Source organism: Megascapheus bottae, chromosome 34 (assembly GCF_031878675.1).
Source record: "Megascapheus bottae isolate mThoBot1 chromosome 34, mThoBot2.hap1, whole genome shotgun sequence".
Taxonomy (NCBI): Eukaryota; Metazoa; Chordata; class Mammalia; order Rodentia; family Geomyidae; genus Megascapheus; species Megascapheus bottae.
In genome coordinates this window covers 376,557-399,680 of record NC_143542.1, presented here as the reverse complement: position 1 = coordinate 399,680, position 23,124 = coordinate 376,557, and the positions used below count along the sequence as shown (strand labels likewise).

At 49.6% G+C, this 23,124-nt stretch overlaps 1 protein-coding gene across 1 annotated transcript in view; it reads right to left on the bottom strand.

The window, feature by feature from the left end:
* Positions 1-9,792: 9,792 nt before the first annotated feature.
* Positions 9,793-23,124, bottom strand: part of Fam20c (FAM20C golgi associated secretory pathway kinase) — a 47,582-nt gene continuing 34,250 nt past the window's right edge. Inside the window, exons 4-10 of the mRNA XM_090324037.1 lie at positions 20,162-20,254; positions 19,156-19,271; positions 11,966-12,146; positions 11,196-11,305; positions 10,899-10,980; positions 10,367-10,426; positions 9,793-10,053 (exon numbers count right to left, since the gene is read on the bottom strand). Coding sequence (XP_090180163.1) covers positions 9,804-10,053; positions 10,367-10,426; positions 10,899-10,980; positions 11,196-11,305; positions 11,966-12,146; positions 19,156-19,271; positions 20,162-20,254 — 892 coding nt within the window. The 3' untranslated portion in view covers positions 9,793-9,803. The remainder of the gene's footprint in view (positions 10,054-10,366; positions 10,427-10,898; positions 10,981-11,195; positions 11,306-11,965; positions 12,147-19,155; positions 19,272-20,161; positions 20,255-23,124) is intronic.

Here is a 23,124-nt window from a genome sequence, read left to right as displayed (position 1 = left end):
TTTTGTCACCATCATGTCTACTGTAGCTTCCTGGGGATCTGGATATGAGCCAATCATTAGCTGTTTCTCCCTGGGTTAAATGGGACTTCTCTGAGGAAATCCAGGCTGAGCAGCAGTTGGGATTCTATAGGTCCCTGCTGTGCTCCATTCTTATACAAACATGGTGTTTTACAGCTGATGCTCCTGCAAATGAAACCAGGGTATACCATGAGGTGGGGGGAGGGAGGGAGGAGAAACTCTTGTCACCTGGAAGATGTCCTAGAGTCACCTATCAGCAGGTCAGGCCCCTCTGCTCTCTCCACATACGAGTTCTGAGCAGGCAAAGAGCAATTTATTCCCAAGTTACCATTCCTTGTTTGATTGCCTCCGATTTAGGGGCTGGATTATCAGGCCCAGGAAATTCACAGTCTAACCTCAGAGAGTGTTGCTCCAGGTTTTAGAAGCCAGAGAATTAGGGCTCTCATTAGGCTTGAGGCTGATTGCTCTGGGCTTTAACCTCAGTGGCCCTGCATTGGCATCTGCTGTAATCCTGAGCTTCCACAAGCTGGGGGTAGCAGCATCAGGCAGTCCTTGCCAGGGTTCAGGTTCCTCAGTGGGCCTGCGGTACTGGGAGTCTTTGTTCCTACACTTGACTGTGTTATAGCTCTAGTCTAGGAGGTCTGAGACCCTTGAGACTCAAGGCTTGGCAGCTTGGCCCCCTATTTTTGTTCAGCTGCTCCCTATTTTCCTATTCCTCTCTACCCCTGTCAGTTCTCATTGTCCCCTCCTCTGTCCCCATGTTTCTGCACTGGCCACTTTCTGGAACTCTTCCAGAAAATGTGGCTCCCCCAACTGCCACTGCTTCTACTCTGCCACTTTTCCCATTTTCTTCTCTTTGTGTTACCAGCTCAGCTGAGGCTACTAACAATAGTGATGGAAGGTAGACAAGAAAAGACCAGAAAATGTTACAACAATAAGGGCTAGAATAGGTGTCTCTCAGGTGACTCAAAAATTGAGAACAGCCTGCTTATATAGCCCAAAGGCAGCATGGTAAGGGTGTTTGTACCAATCATGGTTCTTCATGCAAATAAAAGACTGAATTTGCACCAAACACAGCACAGCAAATAGTATTTTTTTTTTACCAATCATAGCAACCTTTCATGCAAACGAAGCACTGTATTTACACCAGTCACAGCTCAGCCTGACATGCAATTGAGAAATTATATTTTTATCCATCACAGGCCTTCTCATGTCCTCCAAGGGAAGTACTCTCTCTCTCTCTGGCCTGGGTGAAGAAGACTGTTTGAGTTCAAGGAGGCTCAGAATCTGAGGATGGCAGAAGGTCTGGTATAAGCTCTGGCCTGGGCAGTGTCTTCTATAGCTAGAGCTGTGTTTGGAGCAGCAAGCAGCTGGGATTGTAGGGTCGATTCTTCGAGGTTTGGGGCATGGTCCGGTGCTCAGGGCAGTAGAGCAGCAAGGAAGGTCTGACAACTGTCAACCAGGACTCAAGTAGCTCCAGTCCCCAAAGTCTTATGGGCTCACCCCTGTAATTCTAGGAGGTTGAGGATCTGAGGATCTTGGTTCAAAGCCATGCTGGGCACAACAATCCATGAGACTCTTTTTTTTTTTTTTTTTTTTTTTGCCAGTCCTGGGCTTGGGCTCAGGGCCTGACCACTGTTCTTGGGTTTTCTGAAGGCTAGAGCTCTACCACTTGACTCACAGCACCAGTGCTGGCTTTTTTCTATGTATGTGGTACCAAGGAATTGAACCCGGGTCTTCATGCATGCTAGGCAAGCATTCTAGCACTAGGCCAAACACCCGGGCCAGTTCATGAGACTCTTATCTCCAGTTAACTACCAGAAAGCCAGAAGTCGTGCCATGGCTCAAGTGGTAGAGCAGTAGCCTTGAGCTGAAGAGTTCAGGGAAATGCCCAAGCCTAGAGTTCATGTATATATGTATATATGTATATATATACATGTATATATATATATATATGCAGAGATATAACAGTATTTGACAGTGTTCTCACAATGCTTCACTCCTATCCCAGAACCCCAGGGAGAGGCTGGTTCCTCTTCCCCAACTCTCCAGTTCACTTAGAAACAACAATGAGACTAAAGAAGAGATAGGATGCGCCTGGACTTAGGGCATCAGTGACTCGATAGTGATTCTCCACACCTACCATCCCTCTTCCCTGCCTCCTAATAATTCTCATCCATTGTGAATCTCCAAAGACAAGTTTCTTTAGAAATAAATAGCTAAGAATCTTGAAAGGAAGCCATTTTGGACTTTTCAAAGGCAGTTTTTGCTGGGTGCCAGCACCCAGGCCCAGAGTTCAAGCCCCACAACAGACAAAAAAAAAAAAAAAAAAAGAAAGAAAAGAAAAGAAAAAAACAGTCCTTAATTCAATGCCAGGAATCCTTATTAAAAAAGAAGAGAAAAGCCTAGGCAGGGTGTATTGGGTATCTACCACTGAATAACACAGCAGAGTAAGTTTAGGATTTGTCATTGTACAAGATTTCTGAAGGTCAGCATTTCCTTGTGGGCTTAGCTGGGAATCTGATCTAGGGACTTAGGCTGGATTGGTTGAGCCTCAGATTCTTCATTCCCTGGGCCTCCACAGGCTGCTCACTATAGTAACCGCCCACAGAGGAGAGCCAGGGGAAAGTATACAGAACCTACTCTACTGGGGATTGAACCCAGAACCTTGTAAGTAAGTGCTAAGCAAATGCCATGCAAGCCATGCTCTAAGCCTTCTATTTTCTCAGACCTCAGTCTCCTGAGTAGTTTGGATTATAGGGCCACTTGATTGCAGTACAGCGGCTTCTAGGGTTCACCTAGCAGGTTTCCCTCTCTTTCTTTCTCTCTTTTTCTTTCTTTCATTTTCTTTTTCTTTCTTTCTTTTTTTTTTTTTTTGCCAGTCCTGGCCTTGAGCTCAGGGCCTGAGCACTGTCCTTGGGTTTTCTCAAGACTAGAGCTCTACCACTTGAGCCTCAGCACCACTTCCAGCTTTTTCTATATATGTGGTACCAAGGAATCGAACCCGGGTCTTCATGCTTGCTAGGCCAGCACTTTAACCACTAGGCCAAGTTCCTGGCCCCTCTTTCTTTCTTTCTTTCTTTCTTTCTTTCTTTCTTTCTTTCTTTCTTTCTTTCTTTTTTTGTCTCTCTTTCTTCCTTCCTTCCTTTCTTTCTTTCTTTCTTTCTTTCTTTCTTTCTTTCTTTCTTTCTTTCTTTCTTTCTTTCTTTCTTTCTTTCTTTCTTTTCTTTCCTTCTTTCGTACTACTACCGGGACTTAAACTCGGGGCCCAGGTGCTGTCCATTAACTTTTTCACTCAAAGCTACTACTTGAGTCATGCATACACTTCTGGTTTTTTTCTTTTGTTTTGTTTTTTTCCTGGTTAATTGGAGGCATGAGTGTCAGACTTTCTTCCCCTAGCTGGCTTTGAACAATGATCCTTAGAGCTCGGCCTCCTGGCTAACTAGGTCAAGTTTATCTTATTTTTTAAATATTTTTTTGGTCAGTTGTGAGGCCTGAACTCAGATAATGGCTAGTGTTCTACCACTTTGAGTAACAGTTCCACTTCTGGTTTTCTGGCAGTTAATTGGAAATAAGAGTCTCATAGACTTTCTTTCCTGGTCTGGTTTCAAGCTGCGATCCTCAGATTTCAGTCTCCTGAGGAGCTAGGATGGCAGGCGTGAGCCACCAGCATCCAGCTCGTTTATTTTATTGGACATTTTTGCCAGTCCTGGGGTTTGAACTCAGAGCCTGAACTGTCTTTGGGCTTTCTCAAGGCTAGAGCTCTGCCACTTATGCCACAGGACCACTTCTGGTTTTTTCTATGTATGTGATACCGAGGAATTGAACTCAGGGCTTCATGCATGCTAGGCAAACACTGTACCACTAGGCCAAACTCCTGGCCCTCCAATTTATCTCACTCTTAACGCTATACTGGCCTTAGACCCTATTTCTGAGTATCCGATGGGATTATAGACATGCACTACTATGCTCGGTTATGGTGCTGTGGCACAGGTGGGTTGTGTCACAAAACAGAGGTCTTCTGTGTGGAATGTCCTGTCTAGCGGAAATGAATACTGGCAGATGGATCTAAGACATGGCATGTGATTTCTAGTATGTGGATGAGGGTGGAGGCAGAGAAGAGGACACACTGAGACAGGAGGGGTTGACTAAGCCCAGGGACTGTTTGAATCATGTTCAGAACAGAGATAAACCAAGTGAGGAGAGGAAACAGGGACATGAGTTCTAGGATGAGATTTCTGGACATGCAAAGGCCCTATGGTACCATGGAAGTGGTGGCTTCCAGAAGTTTCCATGAGGCCAGAGTGTGCCAGTGCCACTGCCTTCTGGATATATTCATAACTTCTTACTTTGTGCCTCAGTACCTTCGTCAGCGGGCAGGAATCATCTTCACCACTTGTTAAGGACGTTTGTACTACATTTATATTACATCTACAGGCATGAGCCAGGTGCCGCGGCTCATGTCTGTAATCCGACCTATCCAGAATGTAGAGATCAAGAGGACTGACGTGTAAGGCCCACCTGAGTAAAAAGGTATTGCGATAATCATTTCAACAAAAAAGCTGGGTGCCGGGGCATGTGCCTATAATTCCAACTTTGTGGGGGTTGTAGGTTAAAGAATCTTTTGTCTAGGCCAGCCTCGGCAAAACAACAAAAAGAACAATGTGACATCTTATCTGAACAGTAAAAACAGAAAAAGTAGCAGGGCACGGTGGCTCACATCTGTAATCTTAGCTACTCAGGAGGTTGAGATCTGAGGATCAATGTTCAAAGCCAGCCTGGACACTAAAGCCTGTGAGACTCTTATCTCCAATTAACCACTAGAAACCAGGAAGTGGGGCTGTGGCTCAAGGGGTAGGCTGGGAGCCTTGAGCTGAAGAGCTCAGGGATAGCGCCCAGGCCCAGAGTTCAAGCCCCATGACCCCTCCCCTCCCCCACACAAAGTAAGTTCTGTGGCTCAAGTAAGAGCATCTGTTTAACAAGCACAACTCCTGGAGTTTAAACTCTAATTGACAACAAAAGACTGTATACATGGCCCGGAAGCATAGCATAGTGGGAGAGTGCTCGCCTGGCATGCACGAAGCCCTGGGTTCGATTCCTTGGAATCACATACTCAGAAAAAGCTGGAAGTGGTGCTGTGGACTCAAGTGGCAGAGTACTACTAGCCTTGAGCAAAAGTGACCAATGACAGTGCCCAGGCTCTGAGTTCAAGCCTCAGGAGTGGCAAAATAAAAAAAAAGAATGAATAATGTATACATTAGAGAATCTATTGATCAAACAGAAATTTTTGGAAAGCCAGATATATGCTGGGCCCAAAGTAGCTACAAGCTGAATTCTGACCACCTTTAGGCTTGACTGTGTGAGGCTGGTGGGGGACCCTGAAGCCCTGGACACTGGTAGGGTCCAGCTGGCTTGGATTTGAGACTGGCTGAGGATAGGCTGTTGTTTTTCTCTGGTTCTCCTCTAGATGGTGCAATGGACCAGGCAGAGCAGGTGCCCCAAGGATACTGGCCTCCCCTGTGCACAGCAGGCCAGACACACCTGGATATAGCCAGCACTGAAGAAGGTTCTGCAGTCCTGAGTAGATGTCCTGGGCAGGAAATGCCTCTTCCTTCCCTGCCCTCCCCTCCCATCTCCTTCCCTCCCCTCCCCTCCTCTCCCCTCAGCTCTCATCTCTCTACTCCCTCCCTTTCCCTCCCTCCTTTCCTTCCCTCCTTCCCTGCTTCCTTTTGTGTTGGCACTGAGGTTGGAATTCATGTCCTTGTGCTCTCACTTGGTGTTCTATCAACTGAGCCACACCTCCACTCGGGCTTTTTGCTGGGTAACTGGAGATAAGAGTCTCATGGACTTTCCTGACTTCGAACCTCAGTTCTCAGACCTTGGCCTCCTGAGTAACTAGGATGATAGGTGTGCACCATGGTGCCTGGATCTTCTCACCGACTTTCTGGTCACTCCCTTGGTCATTTTCTCACCATGCCCAAGGCTGCATCCCTGGGTTTTGTATCTGCCCAGGTGACTGGAGCCAACCTGCAGTTCATACGTACGCTTGAGACCTGCAGGTGAATATGTGTCCTTGTCCTCACTATCCCTCCTTGTCCTCCCTTCCCTCCCTGAGGACTCCAGTGACATTCTGGAAGTGTCCCTTTCTCCTCCTTTCCTCCCTTGCCTCCACTCAGCTCATCAAAAGATCTTGCCATTCACTGTGATGGATCACTGACATCCCCGAGCCAGGCTCACCCATATGCCAACCTCTGCTCCCCTGCTTCTTGCATATCCCTCCATCCTCCTAGCCCCCAAATTTGTTAAGCATTAATTAGATTAAGGCTGAATACCTAGCACTGACGACACTGGTTGTAATCCGAGCTAGTCAGAGGCTGGAATGTGAGGATTGCAGTGTGAAGTCGGTCTGTGAGACTCTTATCTTGCAGTAATCAACAAGAAAGCCTGAAAAGGAGGTTTGGCTCAAGTTAGTAGAGTGCCAGTCTTGAGCAAAAAAAGGTCTAAGGACAATGTACCCAGGCCCTGAGTTCAAGATCCAGGACCAGGACCGAGCAAGAGGGAGGGAGGGAGGGAGGGAGAGAGAGGAAATATTCCCCTTTTGCTGTTTCAGACTCTGCACCTCCATGGAGTGATGGTTCTCTTAATAGTCTACCTGCTTCTTGTCTCTCCCCGTCCCAGTCTCATCCTATCTATAACCCTGCCTGCTACCTGCTACGTGTGTCCTTAGTCCTAGCATGTCTCACCTAAGCCCTGGGCATCAGGTTCCAGGGACCCCCAAACCAAAGTAGTGAACCCTAGAACTCTGTTCTCACAGTGATGGGGGCTAGAGCCCCAGGGCCAGAAGGAGCAGGGGGGTCTCCTTCTGATATGGGTCCCTGGGCTGGCTTTTTCCCATCTCCTCATAGTTTGTCCCTCTGGGACTGTCCCCCAGAGGATTAGGTGAATTTATCTAATTGGTTTCTCCTCCATAAAGATCCCGTCCCTCAGAGTGTCACTGGAGACTGGGTATCAGCCCTGGGACTCAGGATCTGGGTGATATCCTTTCTATTCCCAGGAGATAATGTGTCTTTGGTGACTTTGGTCCCCTTAATGTCCCCATGGGCTGTGTGGAGAGCAGTGACTCATCTAGGTGAGTCTCTGATAATGACAGGGTCAGCCACAGGTCTTTGTAGGGCTGTTTATGACTGGCCAAAGCCATGAAGACACTGGAGGGATGGGGTGGAGATGTGATGGGTCCCCACCAGGCTGGTGACAGTCAGAATGTCCCTAGTCCTCAGACCCACATGTGAAGCTATGGCTGGCCTGTCCCCTGGCAGAAGGACAAGCAGGAGGTAACTCTGCTGCCTCCTCCACTGGGTAAATGTTGGGCTTTGTGCTAAGGCAGGAAGATGGGGAGTTTTCTGGGTCACTCTGTCACCCAATGCTTCCCTTCCAAGATTCACCAAAGCTGGAGCCCAGTTAGGGATTTGGAGTCCCACAGGGGCCTTTGTGTTCCTCTGGGACTTTAGGCTGTTCTGGGAATCCCCTTAACTCTTCCCTCTCAGCCTCAGTTTCCCATATGGGGAAATGAGAAAAAACAAGGTGCCTTCATGTTCAGTGTTACTTCCAGGTCTACAGCTCACTACAGCTGTATACCCCGACAGTGGAGGAGGACCAGCCACCAGTAAGGATATACCTAGAATAGGAGAGCTGGGTTGGCAAGTCACACCTAGCTCTTGGCTCCTTTTTGGGGGGTGGACAATCCTGGGGCTTGAACTCAGGGCCTGGACGCTGTCCCTGAGCCTCTTTGTGCTCAAGGCTAGCACTCTACCACTTGGGCCACAGTGCCACCTCCAGCTTTTTCTGAGATTTTTTTTTTTTTGGAGATAATGAGTTTCAGACCTTTGTGCCTGGGCTGGCTTTGAATTGCAATCCTCAAGTCTCAGCTTCTTGAGTAGCTGGAGGAGTGAGTTACTGATGCTCAAGATTCTTCATGTGTGTGTGTGTGTGCAGGTATTGGGACTTGAACTCAGAGCCTAGGTCCTATACCGACAGTTTTCTTTTCTTGTCTTCCTCCTCCTCCTCCTCCTCCTCCTCCTCCTCCTCCTCCTCCTCCTCCTCCTCCTCCTCCTCTTCTTCTTCTTCTTCTTCTTCTTCTTCTTCTTCTTCTTCTTCTTCTTCTTCTTCTTCTTCTTCTTCTATTTCTTCTTCTTCTTCTTCTTCTTCTTCTTCTTCTATTTCTTTTTCTTCTTCTTCTTCTTCTTCTTCTTCTTCTTCTTCTTCTTCTTCTTCTTCTTCTTCTTCTTCTTCTTCCTCTTCTTCCTCTTCTTCCTCTTCTTCTGAATAGCTAGGATTACAGGTATGAGCCACCAGTGCCCGGCAAGGATTCTTGTGATACAAGAGTACAGAGGTATTCATTCGAGAGTGTATTGAAAATGAACTGTGTGTAAGGATGGGAGAGAAAAACTGGGAGACAGTGAGGGAAAGGATGACATTGTCCACAAAAGAAATGTATTCAGTACCCAACATATATACCTGGAAGCCCCCTGTACATCACCTTTATAGTAACAACCCCCCGTCCCCCTGCTAACCAACCAGTACAGAGTATAGAGGCCTCTGTCACCTTGCCCCTGGACCCTGCTCCAGACATTTGACCCCAGCAGGGGACTCCACCAGCTGGAAGGAGCTGGGCTTCTGGGCTCAGTCCACAGCTAGCTGTGAGGGGGAGCTAGCTGTCCCAGGACCCCAGGGTCCTGGTCCTGGGGGGGTTCTGCTGGGCTCAGCCCTCCAGGCAAGGTAGGTAGGACACTGTCGCCCAGGACCTGCTGCAAATTTGTTCCTCTGATCCTTATGGGAGAGAAATGGCAGCTCTTGTCCCCTGTCCTGCTTCTTGGAAGCTGAGGGTTCCCCTATCTGTTTATCTTGGGGCTCAGCAAATAGTTTCCTCTGCAGACTCGGTAGGACTGCAGGCTCCTGGCCACCTGGGCATGGGAAAATGGGTCTTTGCCCAGGCCTCACTGTCTGGGAGGTGGGCTGGAGGGGGCAAGACAGACAGCCAAGCCTAGGAGGTAAGACCCCACCCAAGACAAAGCCAGGACCCACACTTGCTGTATCTTTATTATGACTTGTACCATACTGAAAACAATCCACAGAAATGTTGCACAGTTGGCCTTGTGAGGCTAGGGCCCATGGCCATGGGGCAACATTGCTACACCAACTGTCCCCATCAAAGCCGGGGTGCGCAGTGCCCCTGCCCACAGGGAAGGTCCAGCTACTGCCAAGCAGTGGACAAGTACATACACTAGCCATTGACACCCCAAAAGCCATGCTCTGGAGCCTGTCTGTCCACACATTTGGGCCCAGGTCCTCTTCTATGGTGGTAGAAATCGGCAGCCTGAGGTCAGAAGCCCCTGGAGGGAGAACTCACTTCCACTGAGGTTCTGAGTTTGAGAGTGAGCCAAGGAAATGGGGTCATGTAGGAGCTACTCTGCTCCCTCATTTAATCCCAGATGCAATGTGAGGTCTGTGTGGGTCGCTGCCCGTTGCGTTATATACACCTTATATAAATACAAAACAGTAAGTAAAGGCATGGTGTCTTTCTTAAAAAGGACATAGTGTTCCCACTGCAGCTGCTGGGTCGTGAGTTTCGGGCGACTCCTTCAGTCTCTGTTGCAGACACTTGGAAGGTCCAGGCCTCCAGGGTCGCAGTTCACACAAGGTGTGGGGATAGCCCCAAAGCTGCCTCTAATTCCTGTGTGGCTGCGCCCTCCTCCTTCCTCAAGGTCATTACAGACGGGCACAGGTCACTACCTCTCAGTGGTGGCTGTGTGCTCCGTGCCCAGGTCATCCTCCACCACACTGCCCAGTCCCTGCTTGTCCACGCAATCCCGCACGGCCTGCAGAGCGATGCGGAGCCGGCGGTCCAGGGCGTCCAGGTGCAGACGGTATAGGACAGGTGTCACCCGATCCCTCCGCAGGGACTCGGCCATCAGCAGGCTCAGTTTGTACTCCTCCTTGGCCAGCAGCTGCAACCGCAGGTAGGTGGACTTCCGGATTCTGGGGAAGAAAGAGAGAGCACTGGAGGTGACAGCCTTGGGAAGACAAGGCAGGCTGGCACCTTGGATGGGGTGGGGGGGGGGCAAGCTCAAAGGCCTCCTGGCTGCTGTGTTCTAGTGTTGGTTCTACCTTGAACATGTGCAGGGCCTGGTGGCACAGCTGGTGCCCTGTGTCCCTAGGGGACACTGGTAGTGGGCAGTTCACCAAGGGTACTGTCCCCAAGTAAATTGGTTGTCTATCTGGACAGATGGACATGGGGGGTGTTGGGCAGAGGGGCAGATGGGCATCCATTAAGGGCTGGTGGAAACCATACCTGCAACACTGCTGTAAAGGTGCTAGGATAGAAAGTTCATCGTGAGAATACTTCCCAAACCTGTGGAAAGAAGGAAGAGCTGTGAGGACCCCTTGATGGCTGCAGATACCCAGTCCTGGGACAGCCCATGTGACATCTCTTCAGGGGTCCATGACCACAGAGGGGCCAGCCAGGCGTTAAGCAGGCCTTCATGGCATCCAGCGTGTGCCATTTTTGTTGTCATTTCAGAATGGACTTTGGGAATTCCAAGATAGCTTTTCCCAGGTGTCTGCCTGTCAACCTTGTTCTTGGGGGGGAGGGGAGCAGTCTTTAGTCTCAGTTTCCCTAGGTGAACAAAACATAAGTCATAGGGGGACTGTCAGAGACCCTGCAGCTGGCCATTTCCCAGCCCTGTGCCCCTGTCCCTGCCTTTCCCAGTGGGAGGGGATGCCTATCTCCACTGGGGCCTGCTACTCTCCCCTGGGGTGGGCTGGATACCCATGGGCAAGGAAGGTGGGCAGCCATCTGGGGTCTTCAGGGCAGGAGGCCTCACCCTCGCCCGTTGTCCAGGTGAATGATAAAAGTCTCATTTCCGAATTTCTCAAAGGTCTCGTAGTGGTGACGGTCCATGTTCCCTAGGGGGATGAAGAATGCTCAGAGGCTTCTGTCCCTTCTCCCCCCACCCCCATGCAGGCTCAGGCCCCACACAGCCCAGCAACAGTGGCTCAATCAAGCTGCTCCTCAAGCCTCCAGGGTCCCCATTGCTGACTATGCCCAATCAGTGTTGCATGGGTGGGACCTGAGTCTGGACCTGGCCTTCCCATTGGCCAGCTCACCCTGATGGACATACCCATGAGGAAGTCAAAAATGGTCATGTCTATGATGTCCAGGATGCGGTGGCCGCTGTCATAGGGCGGGGTCTGCTTCACTTCTTCACAGTAATCGGGGTCTACTTCCCACCTGCAGAGAGCCAGCATGAGGGGTTCCTCCTCTGAGCAGGTAAGGGGGTGCAGTTCAGGAGGGCATGGAGCGAGTGGGGTGATGCTAGGAAGAACTGGAGCTGATCCCTTAGACTGAGTGTCTGCTGACATCCAGCCCTGGCCACAGGGCATTGGTAAAAGTATGGGGCTGGGAGGGGGCCAACAGAGCTCAAGCATTGAGGGGATGTGGACCCCAAGGGAGGGCAGGCTAAGCACATGTTGTTAGTCATGGGACTTGAACTCTGTCCCTGGGCTCTTAAGCTCAAGGCTACTGCTCTACCACTTTGAGTCATAGTGCCACTTCCAGTTTTCTGGTGGCTAACTGCGGATAAGAATCTCACAACTTTCCTACCCAGGCTGGCTTTGAACTGCAATCCTCAGATCTCAGCCTCCTGAGTAGCTAGGATACAGGTGTGAGCCACCAGCACTGGGCTATTCCTAGGAGTTTCTGATTCTCAGATCAGAACTCTGCTGGCCAGCCCATAACCCAGCCACTGTTGTCACACATATACTGGGGGTGCACATGTCCCTGTCACCCTCTATGTGTCCCGGGATAAGAATAACCTGACCCCCTCACTGGGTTGTGGGTACTATAATACTCCAGACTTTCCTCAGCCACAGCCAGGGGCCCGGCACTCACTCTGCCTTCTTGCGCTTATGGTAGGAACGGCGCCAAGGGTTCCGCCATGTCTTCCGCTTGGCCAGGGACAGGTCTGGCAGGAACGCAGCCAGGGACCCCTCTATCTGGTCCGGTCTCCCGCACAGGGCATGCTCCGTCGAGCAGTAGTATGAGCACTCTCCATAGAAGCAGATGTTGTTGGCTGATGGAGAGACAAAGCGGTCACCTGCAGTTATTCCCCCAATGTGGTCCCAAGGGGACTGATGTCCCTAGCCAGGCTTTGTTCCATGTGCCATCCCATACCCTTCTCAGGGTTCTGCCAAGATCTGCCTGGGCAGGAATCATCACCATCCTCACCCATCCTCAACAGCCACCTCTAGCTCGGAAAATTGAACTTCTAGAGCCACAAGGCTTGGAGTCAGAGCAAGGATCCAAACGACTTTGTCTCTCTCAGAACAATCAATGTTCAATAGCACCCCGTTACCCCCCAAATGATTCACATCACCAAGAAAGCGAAGAAATACTTCACAGAACAGGAGGAACTAATTTTGCAAAGAATACATTTGGCAAGCATTTTCTAGGATTTAGAACATGTGAAACACTTTTGGGTCAGGCATGTGGTACATCCCATAATCCTAACTCCTTGGAAGGCAGAAGTAGGAGGATCTTGGTAGACAAATATTATGTGAGATTGCCTGCAGAACAAACTAAAAAGTAAAAGGGGTGGGGGAATGGCTGAAGAGGTAGAGTGTCTGCCCAGCAAGTTCAACACCTTGAGATCAATCATTAATCACACACACACACACACACACACACGCGCGCGCACACACACACACAGAGTGAGAAAAGGAATACTTAAAACTCAATAACAAAAAAAAAGACAATCTGACTAATACATGGGCAACGGATGGAATTGGAGGTATACATCTTCTTTTTCTGTGTTGGTCTTGAACTTAGGACCTCAGTGCTGTCCCTGAGCTTCTTTTGCTTAAGGTTAGCATTCTACCCTCTGAGCCACAGCTCCACTTTAGGTTTTTTGGTGTTAGTTGGAGATAAGAGTCTCACGGACTAGGGTTGGCTGTCTGGCTGGCTTTGAACCACAATCCTCAGAGCTCAGCCTTCTGAGTAGCTGGAATGACAGGTGTGAGCCACCAGTACCTGGCTCCAGCTTCTTGAAGAAGCACAAGTGGTCCAGAAGCTCATGGCAAGACCATTGGTTATCCAGGCAACTGGGATAATTGTGACCAAGTATCAAGAGGATTGGAGCTTCAGAACCTGGGTGCAGACATCGAAGGAAAGCTGATCTCTCTCAGATCCTTCTTTCCACCATAATTATCCAGACCTGGTTGTGGCGTGCTGAGGCCTGGGGAGAGGGTGTGGCGGGGAGGGAGCGGCAGGAGGCTGAGCAGGGAGCTCAGCCAGTCCCCCTCAAGGTAATCACAAAAGAGAGGAGGGAAGCTATTTCTGTCAAGCTTAAGAATGTTCAAGGCAGCAGTGATAACACGTGTCACAAATGCCCAGAAGCTGGGCAGGTGATAGAGAAACATTCAAGTTTTCATATGGTGAAATATTACTTGCCACTGAAAAGGAATGTGGCTCAGATACAAGCTGTAGCTTGAATGAGCCACTAAGAACCTCCTGCACAGTGAGAAAAGCCAGGGTAAGTCATGAGTGGGATTCTACTTACACAAACCACCCAGAGCAGCTAAGGGCTGGGGGACAATCTTGGGGTTCTGTGACAGGTATGGGGGTTTGGTTCTGGGTTCTGGATTTAGTGAGGGGTCAGGTTTGAGCACATCAAGAATTGCTGGAATCACTCAGTCACTTGTTTACGATGATGAGTTTTATGCTGTGTGGATTACAGCTCGATTTTTCTTTAAGAATTTACAAGTTCCTATCTACTTATCAGGTACCTTCGTTCAAGGGTTTAAGCCTTCCCCCTTGGCAGGGGAGGGGGCGTGGGCTTCCGAGCAGATCACAGCCCCACAGCCCTAAGCTTCATTTGCCTGACAAGGAGACCCTTGAACACTTGGGGCTCTAGAGGTTCAGTTATGTTACTTCTTCCCTGAGTAACATGTCCAGAACTTTCCCAGGATCTCCCTGAAAACTCTTAGGGGATGGGGCAGCATTACCAATCTACAAGCTGAGGCCCATGGAGGCAGAAGTGCCAGCAGGGCCCACGGCACACTCACCTTGCCCTAGGCACAGCAAGCCAGGACCAGCTCCCCTGGCTCAGCCTCCTGCCTCTCCCTGTCCCCCCTCCCTCCCCAGGCCTCAGCACTTCACAACTAGGGCTGGATAATTATGGTAGAAGGAAGGATCTGAGAGATATCAGCTTGTGTGGCCCCAGGGTGCTGATACTGTTTAATCAGCAATCCAGAGATTTGGGGGCGGAAAAGAAATCCCAGGCTCAGCTTAGGCAACAGCTCTATTTTCAGATGGAAAAAAAGAAAACAAATCTCTATCTCATCTCTCACTGGCTGGAACTGTGAGATTGGATGGCTCTGTTGGGCTTCCTGTCTTGCCTAAGCTGGGTTTAGATGCTATCATGTTGAAAGGAAAAATGCATTTTGCAGTGCCCGTTCCTTCCTCTCCAGATGCAATGCTGGTAGTAAAACTGCACTCAGAGTGGAGAGATGGGGCTTGGTGGGCGGGGTACTCATCTCACCTGCTGTGTGACTTGGGGTGAGATGAATACCATTTTGTGTCCACTTGTCCAGCGAGGATCAAATAGGGCTCTATGTCCATTAAGACAGAGCCAGTGAGCTCCCTGGTGGCCAGAGAGTAGTGAATTCACATCCTTAGACTCCTGACCCCAAAGGGCTGTGTACCCACAAAGGGCGGTGTGACTGTCCCAGAGTTACTCAGTGGTCCCCAAGGAGGGAACCTTTTGTCCTCCCTGGAAACGCTATTACATGGGTCTGTTCACTTATGCAGGGTGGTGCTCTGGCCACCACCAGCAGAGGGCCACATAAGGACCTTCTTCCCCCCTGGAACTGGACAAGGTGCAGATGATCTGGAGGATTCCCCAGGTTCACCCAGGCAGCATGGCAGGAAAAGACGTTTATAATTATGAGCACTGGGCAGATCCCATCTCTGCTGCATGGGGCTGAGGTTGGGCAGTGCGGGGGGGGGGGGGGGGGGGACGGTATCTGGCTCTGGAGGAGCCACCTAGGCCTGTCTCCCTCCATAGAAGGGCATAGGCTGGCCCAGGTGACTAGGTTGAGTGTCACAGGTCTGGAAAACTTCAGAGTAAGGCTGGGAGCAGAGCTCAAGTGTAAAACACTGGCTTAGTAAATGTGAGGCCTTGAGTTCAAGCTCTAGTAGAGAAGAAGAGGAAGGAGGAGGAGGAGGAGGAAGAAGAGAAGGAGGAAGAAAGAGGAGGAGGAGAAGGAGGAGGAGGAGGAGGAGGAGGAGAATTCCACAGAGAAAGTTGTGTTCCATGGGATTGGGGGGACTTTGAAACCTGGGGTTCTCTCTTGACGCTGCTTCTCATAGCTATTCTGTGTGGGGCGACTTAACTGCCATCTCTGAACTCATTTCTGAGTTCCCTTTTGGTGCCAGGGTGAGGACTTGGGCCAGCCTGGGCTTGCAGAAGGGCCCTGGGATAATGGGGGGCAGCTATCCTCCTCTCCCCTCCCTGTCTTCCAGCTCTCCCTGGGCAGGACAGGGTTTTCTCTTTGACCTACTCAGGAGCAGAAGGAATCAAAGGATTTCCTGAACTTAGCGGCTGCAAAGCAATGAAGGCAAATCTGGCATTAAAGAGAGAGATGGGGAGAGAGAAAAGTCTAGAAGTACAAGCTAAGCAAAAAACCCAGACTCAGATGAATTCAAACAGGCTTCATTTTCTAAAGCAAGATCAAAGCTGCTTCCTGAGACCCCACACTTTGGAGAAACCAGACATTCATTCCCAAGGGCTTCTGGGGGAAAAAAAAAATCTTGCTGACAGACTCATGGTTGGGTAGACTGGGACAGCCCAGCAGAGAGAGAGGTGTGTGTGTGTGTGTGTGTGTGTGTGTGTGTGTGTGTGTGTGTGTGTGTGTGTGTGTGTGTGTGTGTGTCCCCTGGGTACTGGGGCTTAAACTCAGGGCCTGGGTGCTGTCCCTTAGTGTTTACACTGAAAGCTTGTATTCTACCACTTGAGAAACACTTCATTTTTTTTTCTTTTCCTTTTTTTTGCTAGTTAACTGGAGATAAGCATCTCACGACCTTTCTGTCCAGTTTGTCTTTGAACCATGATTCTCAGATCTCAGTTTCCTTAGTAGTTAGGATTTATATAGGTATAAGCTACTGGTGCCTAGTGGGAACTATATAAATTTATCTGCTTAGATTCTTAGCTGAAGACTTTATTTAAGAAAAAAAAGAACAACAACAAACTAATGGCTGGGTCCCCATGTGTGCCTCAAACCTGTAATCCTAGCTTTTTGGGAGGCAGAGATACATGGATCTTGGTTCAAGGCCAGCCAAGGCAAAAAAGAAGCTCAAGAGACTCCATCTCAATCAGTGGCTGGGCCTGCTAGTGTGTGCCTGTTATGGCAGCCATAGGGGTGAGCACAGTAGTGTGTGTCTGTCAAGCTCTGAATGGCCTGAGCATAAATTGATGCCTTTGCCTTAAAAATAACCAGTGCAGAAAGGGGTTGAAGATGTAGCTCATGCAGTGGAATCCCTGACCAGAAATTGTGAAGCCTTGCATTCAAATTTCAGTAATTTCTGCCTCCCCTCTCCCCCAAAAACCCCTAAGACACAGTAGATAGATGCACAGTAGATAGATGCCATTCCGCTATGATGCCCATGGGTTGACAACAGCTGGATAGAGGTGAGTTGGCTCCTTGGGCAGTGGGAGAAGGAAGTAGAGGTTGGGAGATAGAGAGGCTGGGATTTGAGATCTGAGGAGGGAAAATCGGGGCTGACGCCCCAATGACTGAAGCAGGCAGGAGCCCAGATATAAGGAACCCACTATGAAGCTCTGAGATGCGGCTGGAGGCAGGGTTCAGCCTTTTGGGAAGGAATCCCTTTCTAACTATGAATTACTCTCAGCCGGGATTATGCTATCTGGACCCCAAGATCTTCCCAATAGAGAGGGTCCTCTTTAGTTCTTTTAAGAAAAAAACACTTTCTCTTGTTAATAGGCTCTAAGGAAGAGACCATGCAAAAGTCAGAACTGGGTGAGTTTGGACAGAAGTGGCACTTAATTAAAACAAGCATTCATAGTCCTCGATTCTGACAAATCTCTGACTGCAGTAAAACAATGCAGAGAAGCTGGGTGCTGGTGGCTCATGCTTGTCATCCTAGCTACTCAGGAGGTTGAGATCTGATGATCATGGTTCGAAGCCAGCCCAGGCAGGCAAGTCTGGGAGACTCAGCTCCAATTAACCACCAAAATGCCAGAAGTGGAGATAATACGGCTCAAGTGGTAGAGTAGTAGCCCTTAAATGAAAAAGCCAATGTTGGCAACACCCAGTCCCTGAGATTAAGTACCAGTACCAGTTGAAGAAGCAAACAAGTAAGCAAACAAGTAAGAAAGCAAGTAAGCAAGTGAGGGAGAGAGAGAAGGAGGGAGGGAGGGAGAAAGGAAAAGTGTAGAGTATCAATCTCAAACATCTATAAGAAATGAGCTTTTAGATTGGGCTTTTATGTGCCAGCAAATCCTTAAGACCCAGCTGACAGAAGGTCTTATAAATAAACTGAATTTATCTATGGGAATGGCAGAGCTGGAGGGTACAGGGTTAGCTGGTGTTGGGAGGGGGTAGCCTCCAGACAAATCAGGTCTGCACAGCCCCAAAACTCTGCTTTGCCAGCATTTGTTGGCCACTCAGAACCTTCAAGAAGGGTCCACACATGGAAGGGGCTCATGGGAAAGAGCTCGGCTAAGCTCAGAAGAGCTCAAAGATCAGTGGGTCATCAGGGCCTGGGGAGCCAGGTCAAAGCATGCATGACAGCAAAGGGACATGACTTTATTCTCCGTGATTTTGGGGGTTCAGACAGTAAAGGCCTCGAGGGCTTGGAAACTTTCCATCTCGGCCATACACATCTTCTCACAAGGCAGGTCATGCTGGGTGACCTTGGGGCAGCATCAGGGATCAGAGAAACCACAGTTTAAGAACCACTGCTGTAGCCAGGCGTGGTGGCTCATGCTTGTAATCCTAGCTACTCAGGAGGTTGAGATCTGAGGATCTCGGTTCAAAGCCAGCCCAGGCACTAAAGTCCGTGAGACTCTTATCTCTAATTAACCATTAAAAAGCCAGAAGTGGTGCTATGGCTCAAGGCTCAAGGGGTCGAGAGGTAGCCTTGAGCAGAAGAGCTCAGGGACAATGCCCAGGCCCAGAATTTAAGCCCCACAACTGACAAAAAAAAAAAAAAAAAAAAAAAAGAACCACTGCTGTCTCCAGGAAGGGAGGCCATAAGCCCTTTACCAGGTGAGTCCTACTGTGGATGCTGTCAGATCTGGGCGGGCCTCTACCTGGAGGCTTCCTGGAGAAGCTAGGTACTCAGGAAGTGCTTCCATTGAGAGCTGGTATTCATACCTATCATCCTAGCTACTCAGGAGGCTGACATGTGAGGATCATGGTTTATAGCCAATCTGGAATAGAAAAATCCATAAGATTTTTTTTTTTTTTTTTTGCCAGTCCTGGGCTTGAGCTCAGGGCCTGAGCACTGTCCTTGGACTTTCTCAAGGCTAGAGCTCTACCGCTTGAGCCTCAGCACCATTTCTGCCTTTTTTCTATGTATGTGGTACCGAGGAATCGAAGCCGGGTCCTCGTGCATGCTAGGCAAGCACTTTAACCACTAGGCCAAACTCCCGGCCCCAAATCCATAAGACTTTTCTCTCTAATTAACCACCCAAAAAGTCAGAAGTGGAGGTATGGCTCAAGTGGTAGAGCATCAACCCTCAGGTCACACACACACACACACTTTTAAAATACACACTCAAGGTGGGGGGGACATTGTCTAATCAGAAACGCACCCTTTATCTGACTTATTTATATCACCTTTATAATAATAAAAGATTAAACAGTAATCCAAAATAATGCAGGAAAATAACTGACCAATAAAGAAAACTCTTTGATTAAACAACAACAACACAGCAAACCAGAATGGAACCAGCGGGTAGGAGGAGACAGAAAGAATGGTGGAAAGCTTTCCAACTCTTTCTTAGAGGGGACCAAGGTCATATGACAAGGTCATGTGAGGGCAATGCCCATGGAGGCTACCTGGAGAGACAAAGAAGGTCCGCCACAGCTTCTTGTCTCGGGTGACGTCCCGAATTTCCTTGGTCATATTGATCATCCTGCCGGCCACAGGAGGGACCCGGCGGAAGTCCAGGATCCTAGGGAGAAAATGTCAGGGGGAGAAAAATATCTTTATTTTCCATGGCTCATGGCTAGGGAGCTGCACCTCTCCCATCTTCATTTGAATCTGGCTTTGGGGGTTTGTGGCTCTACCTGAGTCCATTAGAAATGGAGAAAATGTACTCATATGGAGGCACCCTCACCCACACTTTATGTTCTTGATGCCAGCCCTACCAGGGCCCGGGGAACTAAAATATGCCCTCATTCTCGGGCTAAATTTAAAACAAAATTAAATTAACCCAACTTAATGGAACTCTTTCCGAACCGAAGTGCACACACGGCCACTTTCTTAATTAAGTGGGGATGCGGAAGTAGCTTTTCTGCTGACACAGGACGTCGCCATGGGCGATCCTGGCTGGGCCCTGCTCAGAGGTGGGGGGAGGGGCAGAAGGCAGAGTTGCGTGCCTGGGACCCAAGCTCTCAGCACCCTACACTGCCCAGCGTCCTGCCATCTCTCCACTGGTAAAAGCCCCCTAGAGTCTGCTGCTCTATTTTCTAGATGAGTTGACCTAAGGGTTAGCTGAGCTGAGATGCTGTGTCTGGCTGGGACTTTCCTTTACTTCTAACCATCCATCACCTGCCTCCTGTTTGACTGAGAGTATTAGGTGCTTTGAGATCAGTATTCACCTCCAGTTAAGGACATGGGCTCTGGGGAAATTGTTTTCTCAAGGCCTCGGTGTTCTAGTCTATAAGACAGGCTTGTGGTGGATCTCTCCACTTGTGTGTCTAAGCTCTGAACAGAGACCCAGGCATCGAGAACAGCAACTGTGGCAATAACCCCTACCCCCCACTCCCACCCCAGCCCAGGCATTTCTAGGACCAGTGTGGGCAGCTCCTCTGAGGAAGGCTGATGGGGAGAGGGACTCACCTGTCCAGGTGGAAGGCTGCAATCTCTGCATTGTGTCTCTCATAGTCTGAGAAATAAAAGAAGTCTGGGGGTGTTTCTTGCTCCCTTGTCTGCCTGGAGGAAAGGGGGCAGAGATGGAGGGGTTTGGTTCATGGAAGAACAGGGTTCAGGCTGGCTTTCAGGGCTCATGTGTACTTCTGAACATTCTGTTAACCAGTTCTCATGGCCATTAAACATTCAATTATAAAGCCAGGCACCTGTGGTTCAATCCTATAACCCCAGCACTCAGGAGGCTGAAATGTAAGCACTCAGACGGCAGACAAATCCATGAGACTCTTATGTCCAATAAGACAGCAAAAAGCCATTAGTGGAGATGTGGCTCAAGTGGTAGAGCATCAACCTTGAGTGAAAAAGCAAAGCCAAACCTCTAGGTCCTGTATTCAAGCCCCAGAACCAGCACAAAATAAAACATAGAATTAAATGATATACACATAGAGTGAATACATTGCATTTTTTTTTTTTGAGCTGCTGATGGAACCTAGGGCCTTGCAAAATCTAGGCAAGAGCTCTGCCACAGAGTGAATCCTAAATACACTAGACTAATTAAAAGTCATAAATATGAGGCTGATTGCTTATTAGTTGCTACATTTTGCTACTCTGGGATTGATAGCCCATAACTTTGGATAGAAATGCTGGTACTGAGCCAGCCCTGGCCCACACTTAGTGACCTCCCAGAGGAGCTCAAAATCAGCTCTCTAGACAGTGTCTACATCATGGGAATTGGTTAACTAAGAATCAGCACCTCTACCCCATGGTGCTGGGTGTTAAGTATTTACCACTCCATCAACAGCCAAACCTATCCTCTATTGAAAGGGCCAAAGGGCAGTACTTGCTTCTGGGCCAAGAGATTTGTGGCTCTGGATAGACAGAAGTCTGGCTGACAGACTAGACCAGCTTGACTTCTCTGGGGTATGTGGCCTAAGGGGTTAGGGCCAGTCTATTCTACACATTGGCCTTCTCCATAGCTATTCTTTCATCTGGCACTGAACCTGTGCCTCAGTTTCCCTGCTCTTTTGACCAGCTCCTGGGATTATGTCCTGACTACCTGCACCATCTCCAGGTCCTCCATCCCTGGCTTTCCTCAAACCTTCCTGTTCCACATGTGTGAACCCCGCATATGGGGTCCTTAGTAAGAGGAGTTGGGAGCTTGGCTCACAGAGGTCCCAGGATTCCCTCCTGGAGTCTCAGCAGTATACATTTACTTCATAAAGGCTCTGATAAGACCTGTAGTCACACTGCTTTTCCCAGCTATCCGTGGACCTGGAAATAGCTAGGATAGTAATTTGTCACTGTGACCTGCCCTTCCGGCAGCTCTGGCTAAGGGTTTAAACAGAACTCATTTCCAAACCCAGCTGGAAGACAAACCCCATCACCTGCCACCCCTGATGCCACAGCAGAGACACAGCCCTACCCGGATGTCCTCCTCGGCTGGGAGCCAACAGGGATATTCTGTTGCAAGCCACCTGGGGACACATGACACTGAGGCAGTGGGGCCACTGGATGCCTCAGCACTATGGCTGGCTAACTCACCTGTGGTGAGGGCTGGTTGTCCCAGAGGCCCCTCAAATACCCAGTGGCTGGGACAAGTTCAAGGTCACCTGGGACTGGGGGGGGGGAGCCATGCCCCTAGGGGTGAGGTGTGATGTCGTCACCAGGCGCCTGCTCCTCTGACTCTTAGTCTGCCCATCACCATCCAGGCTGTTGGGTCCTTGCTGGCAGCAGGCAGCCAGGTTCTGAGCAAGTGATGTCCCCTCCTCTCTAAGAGAATAAGTCCAGAGAGAAGCCCCCACAATGGACTAATAACCACCCCTGGGGCACTTCTGGATGAAAGAAATGCAGCCATCACAACTGACCCACATTAAGACAGAGATGCTAAGGTCAGGGAGAGAGGGGACTCCTCAGAGGCCTGAGAAGTGCTGGTGGCAGAGACGGGAGACTCTATCTGCACATCTGTCCCTATTTCTGTAAGTTAATTCACTTAGCAAGCCTGTGGGCTTTCTGTGTGCTGTAGTTCCTGCCCCACCATCAGGGGCTGGCAAGGGCTCACAGAGGCTCTGCAGGCAGCAGGAGCTGCAGCTGGGCTTCTGGAACACAGTCAAGGTCTAGCTGGGCCCTTCCTTTTGGAGGACAGGGTGTGGGAAGTCCTAGAGTCTGCCACTACATAGTGTTTGGCTCTGAAAGGTCGGCGTTGTTCTAAGCATCAACGTGCCCAGTATCTCAGGCTGAGGAAGACACACGCAAGGTTAAGGTCAGCCAAGGAACTGCCTTGAATGCCTGTCATCACACACAGATGACTGTCACAACGTGGACATGTTTATCTCTTGTCACCTGAGAACAGTGAAGTTTCTGGCATGACATCAGTCCTCCCATATCCCTTGCCTGCAACCACCATGGGAACTCTGGGAGGATTTTTCCCATCAATGCTGGCACCTGTTCAAGTGTGAAAGCACAGGCCTGGACCTTGCATTTGTGCCAGGTGGACCCCAGGCCTGTCCTGCCCAGAGCTGGCTTGTGTTGCCCAGTGTTGTTCTGTGCTGGCCTTTAGCTTCTCTGGCTAGGTCCTTCTCTCTAGGTGTGCAGTGGAGACCATTAAGCTTCTGAGTCTCCAGCATCATTCCAAGGCCAAGGTCATGGGTATGAAACTTAGAATGGTGGAGTATGAAGTTTGGTTGCAACTCAACTGGTGGGTGGATCCCCGTCTCCTTAGGTGCCATCCCAAAACTGTGCTCCCAAATGCCACGCCAAGAATGGATTCCTCAGCTTTCTAGGAAGCAGTGTGGACACCAGGTATGCGGGGGGCGGGGGGGGGGCGGGAAGGCTGCTCCTGGGACTCCAGGACTCCATGGACACATATTGCCACAGGACTCTGCTTGAAAGGGTCTGGGCCAAAGGCCACTTTAGAAGCTGTTAAAGGCATAGTACTA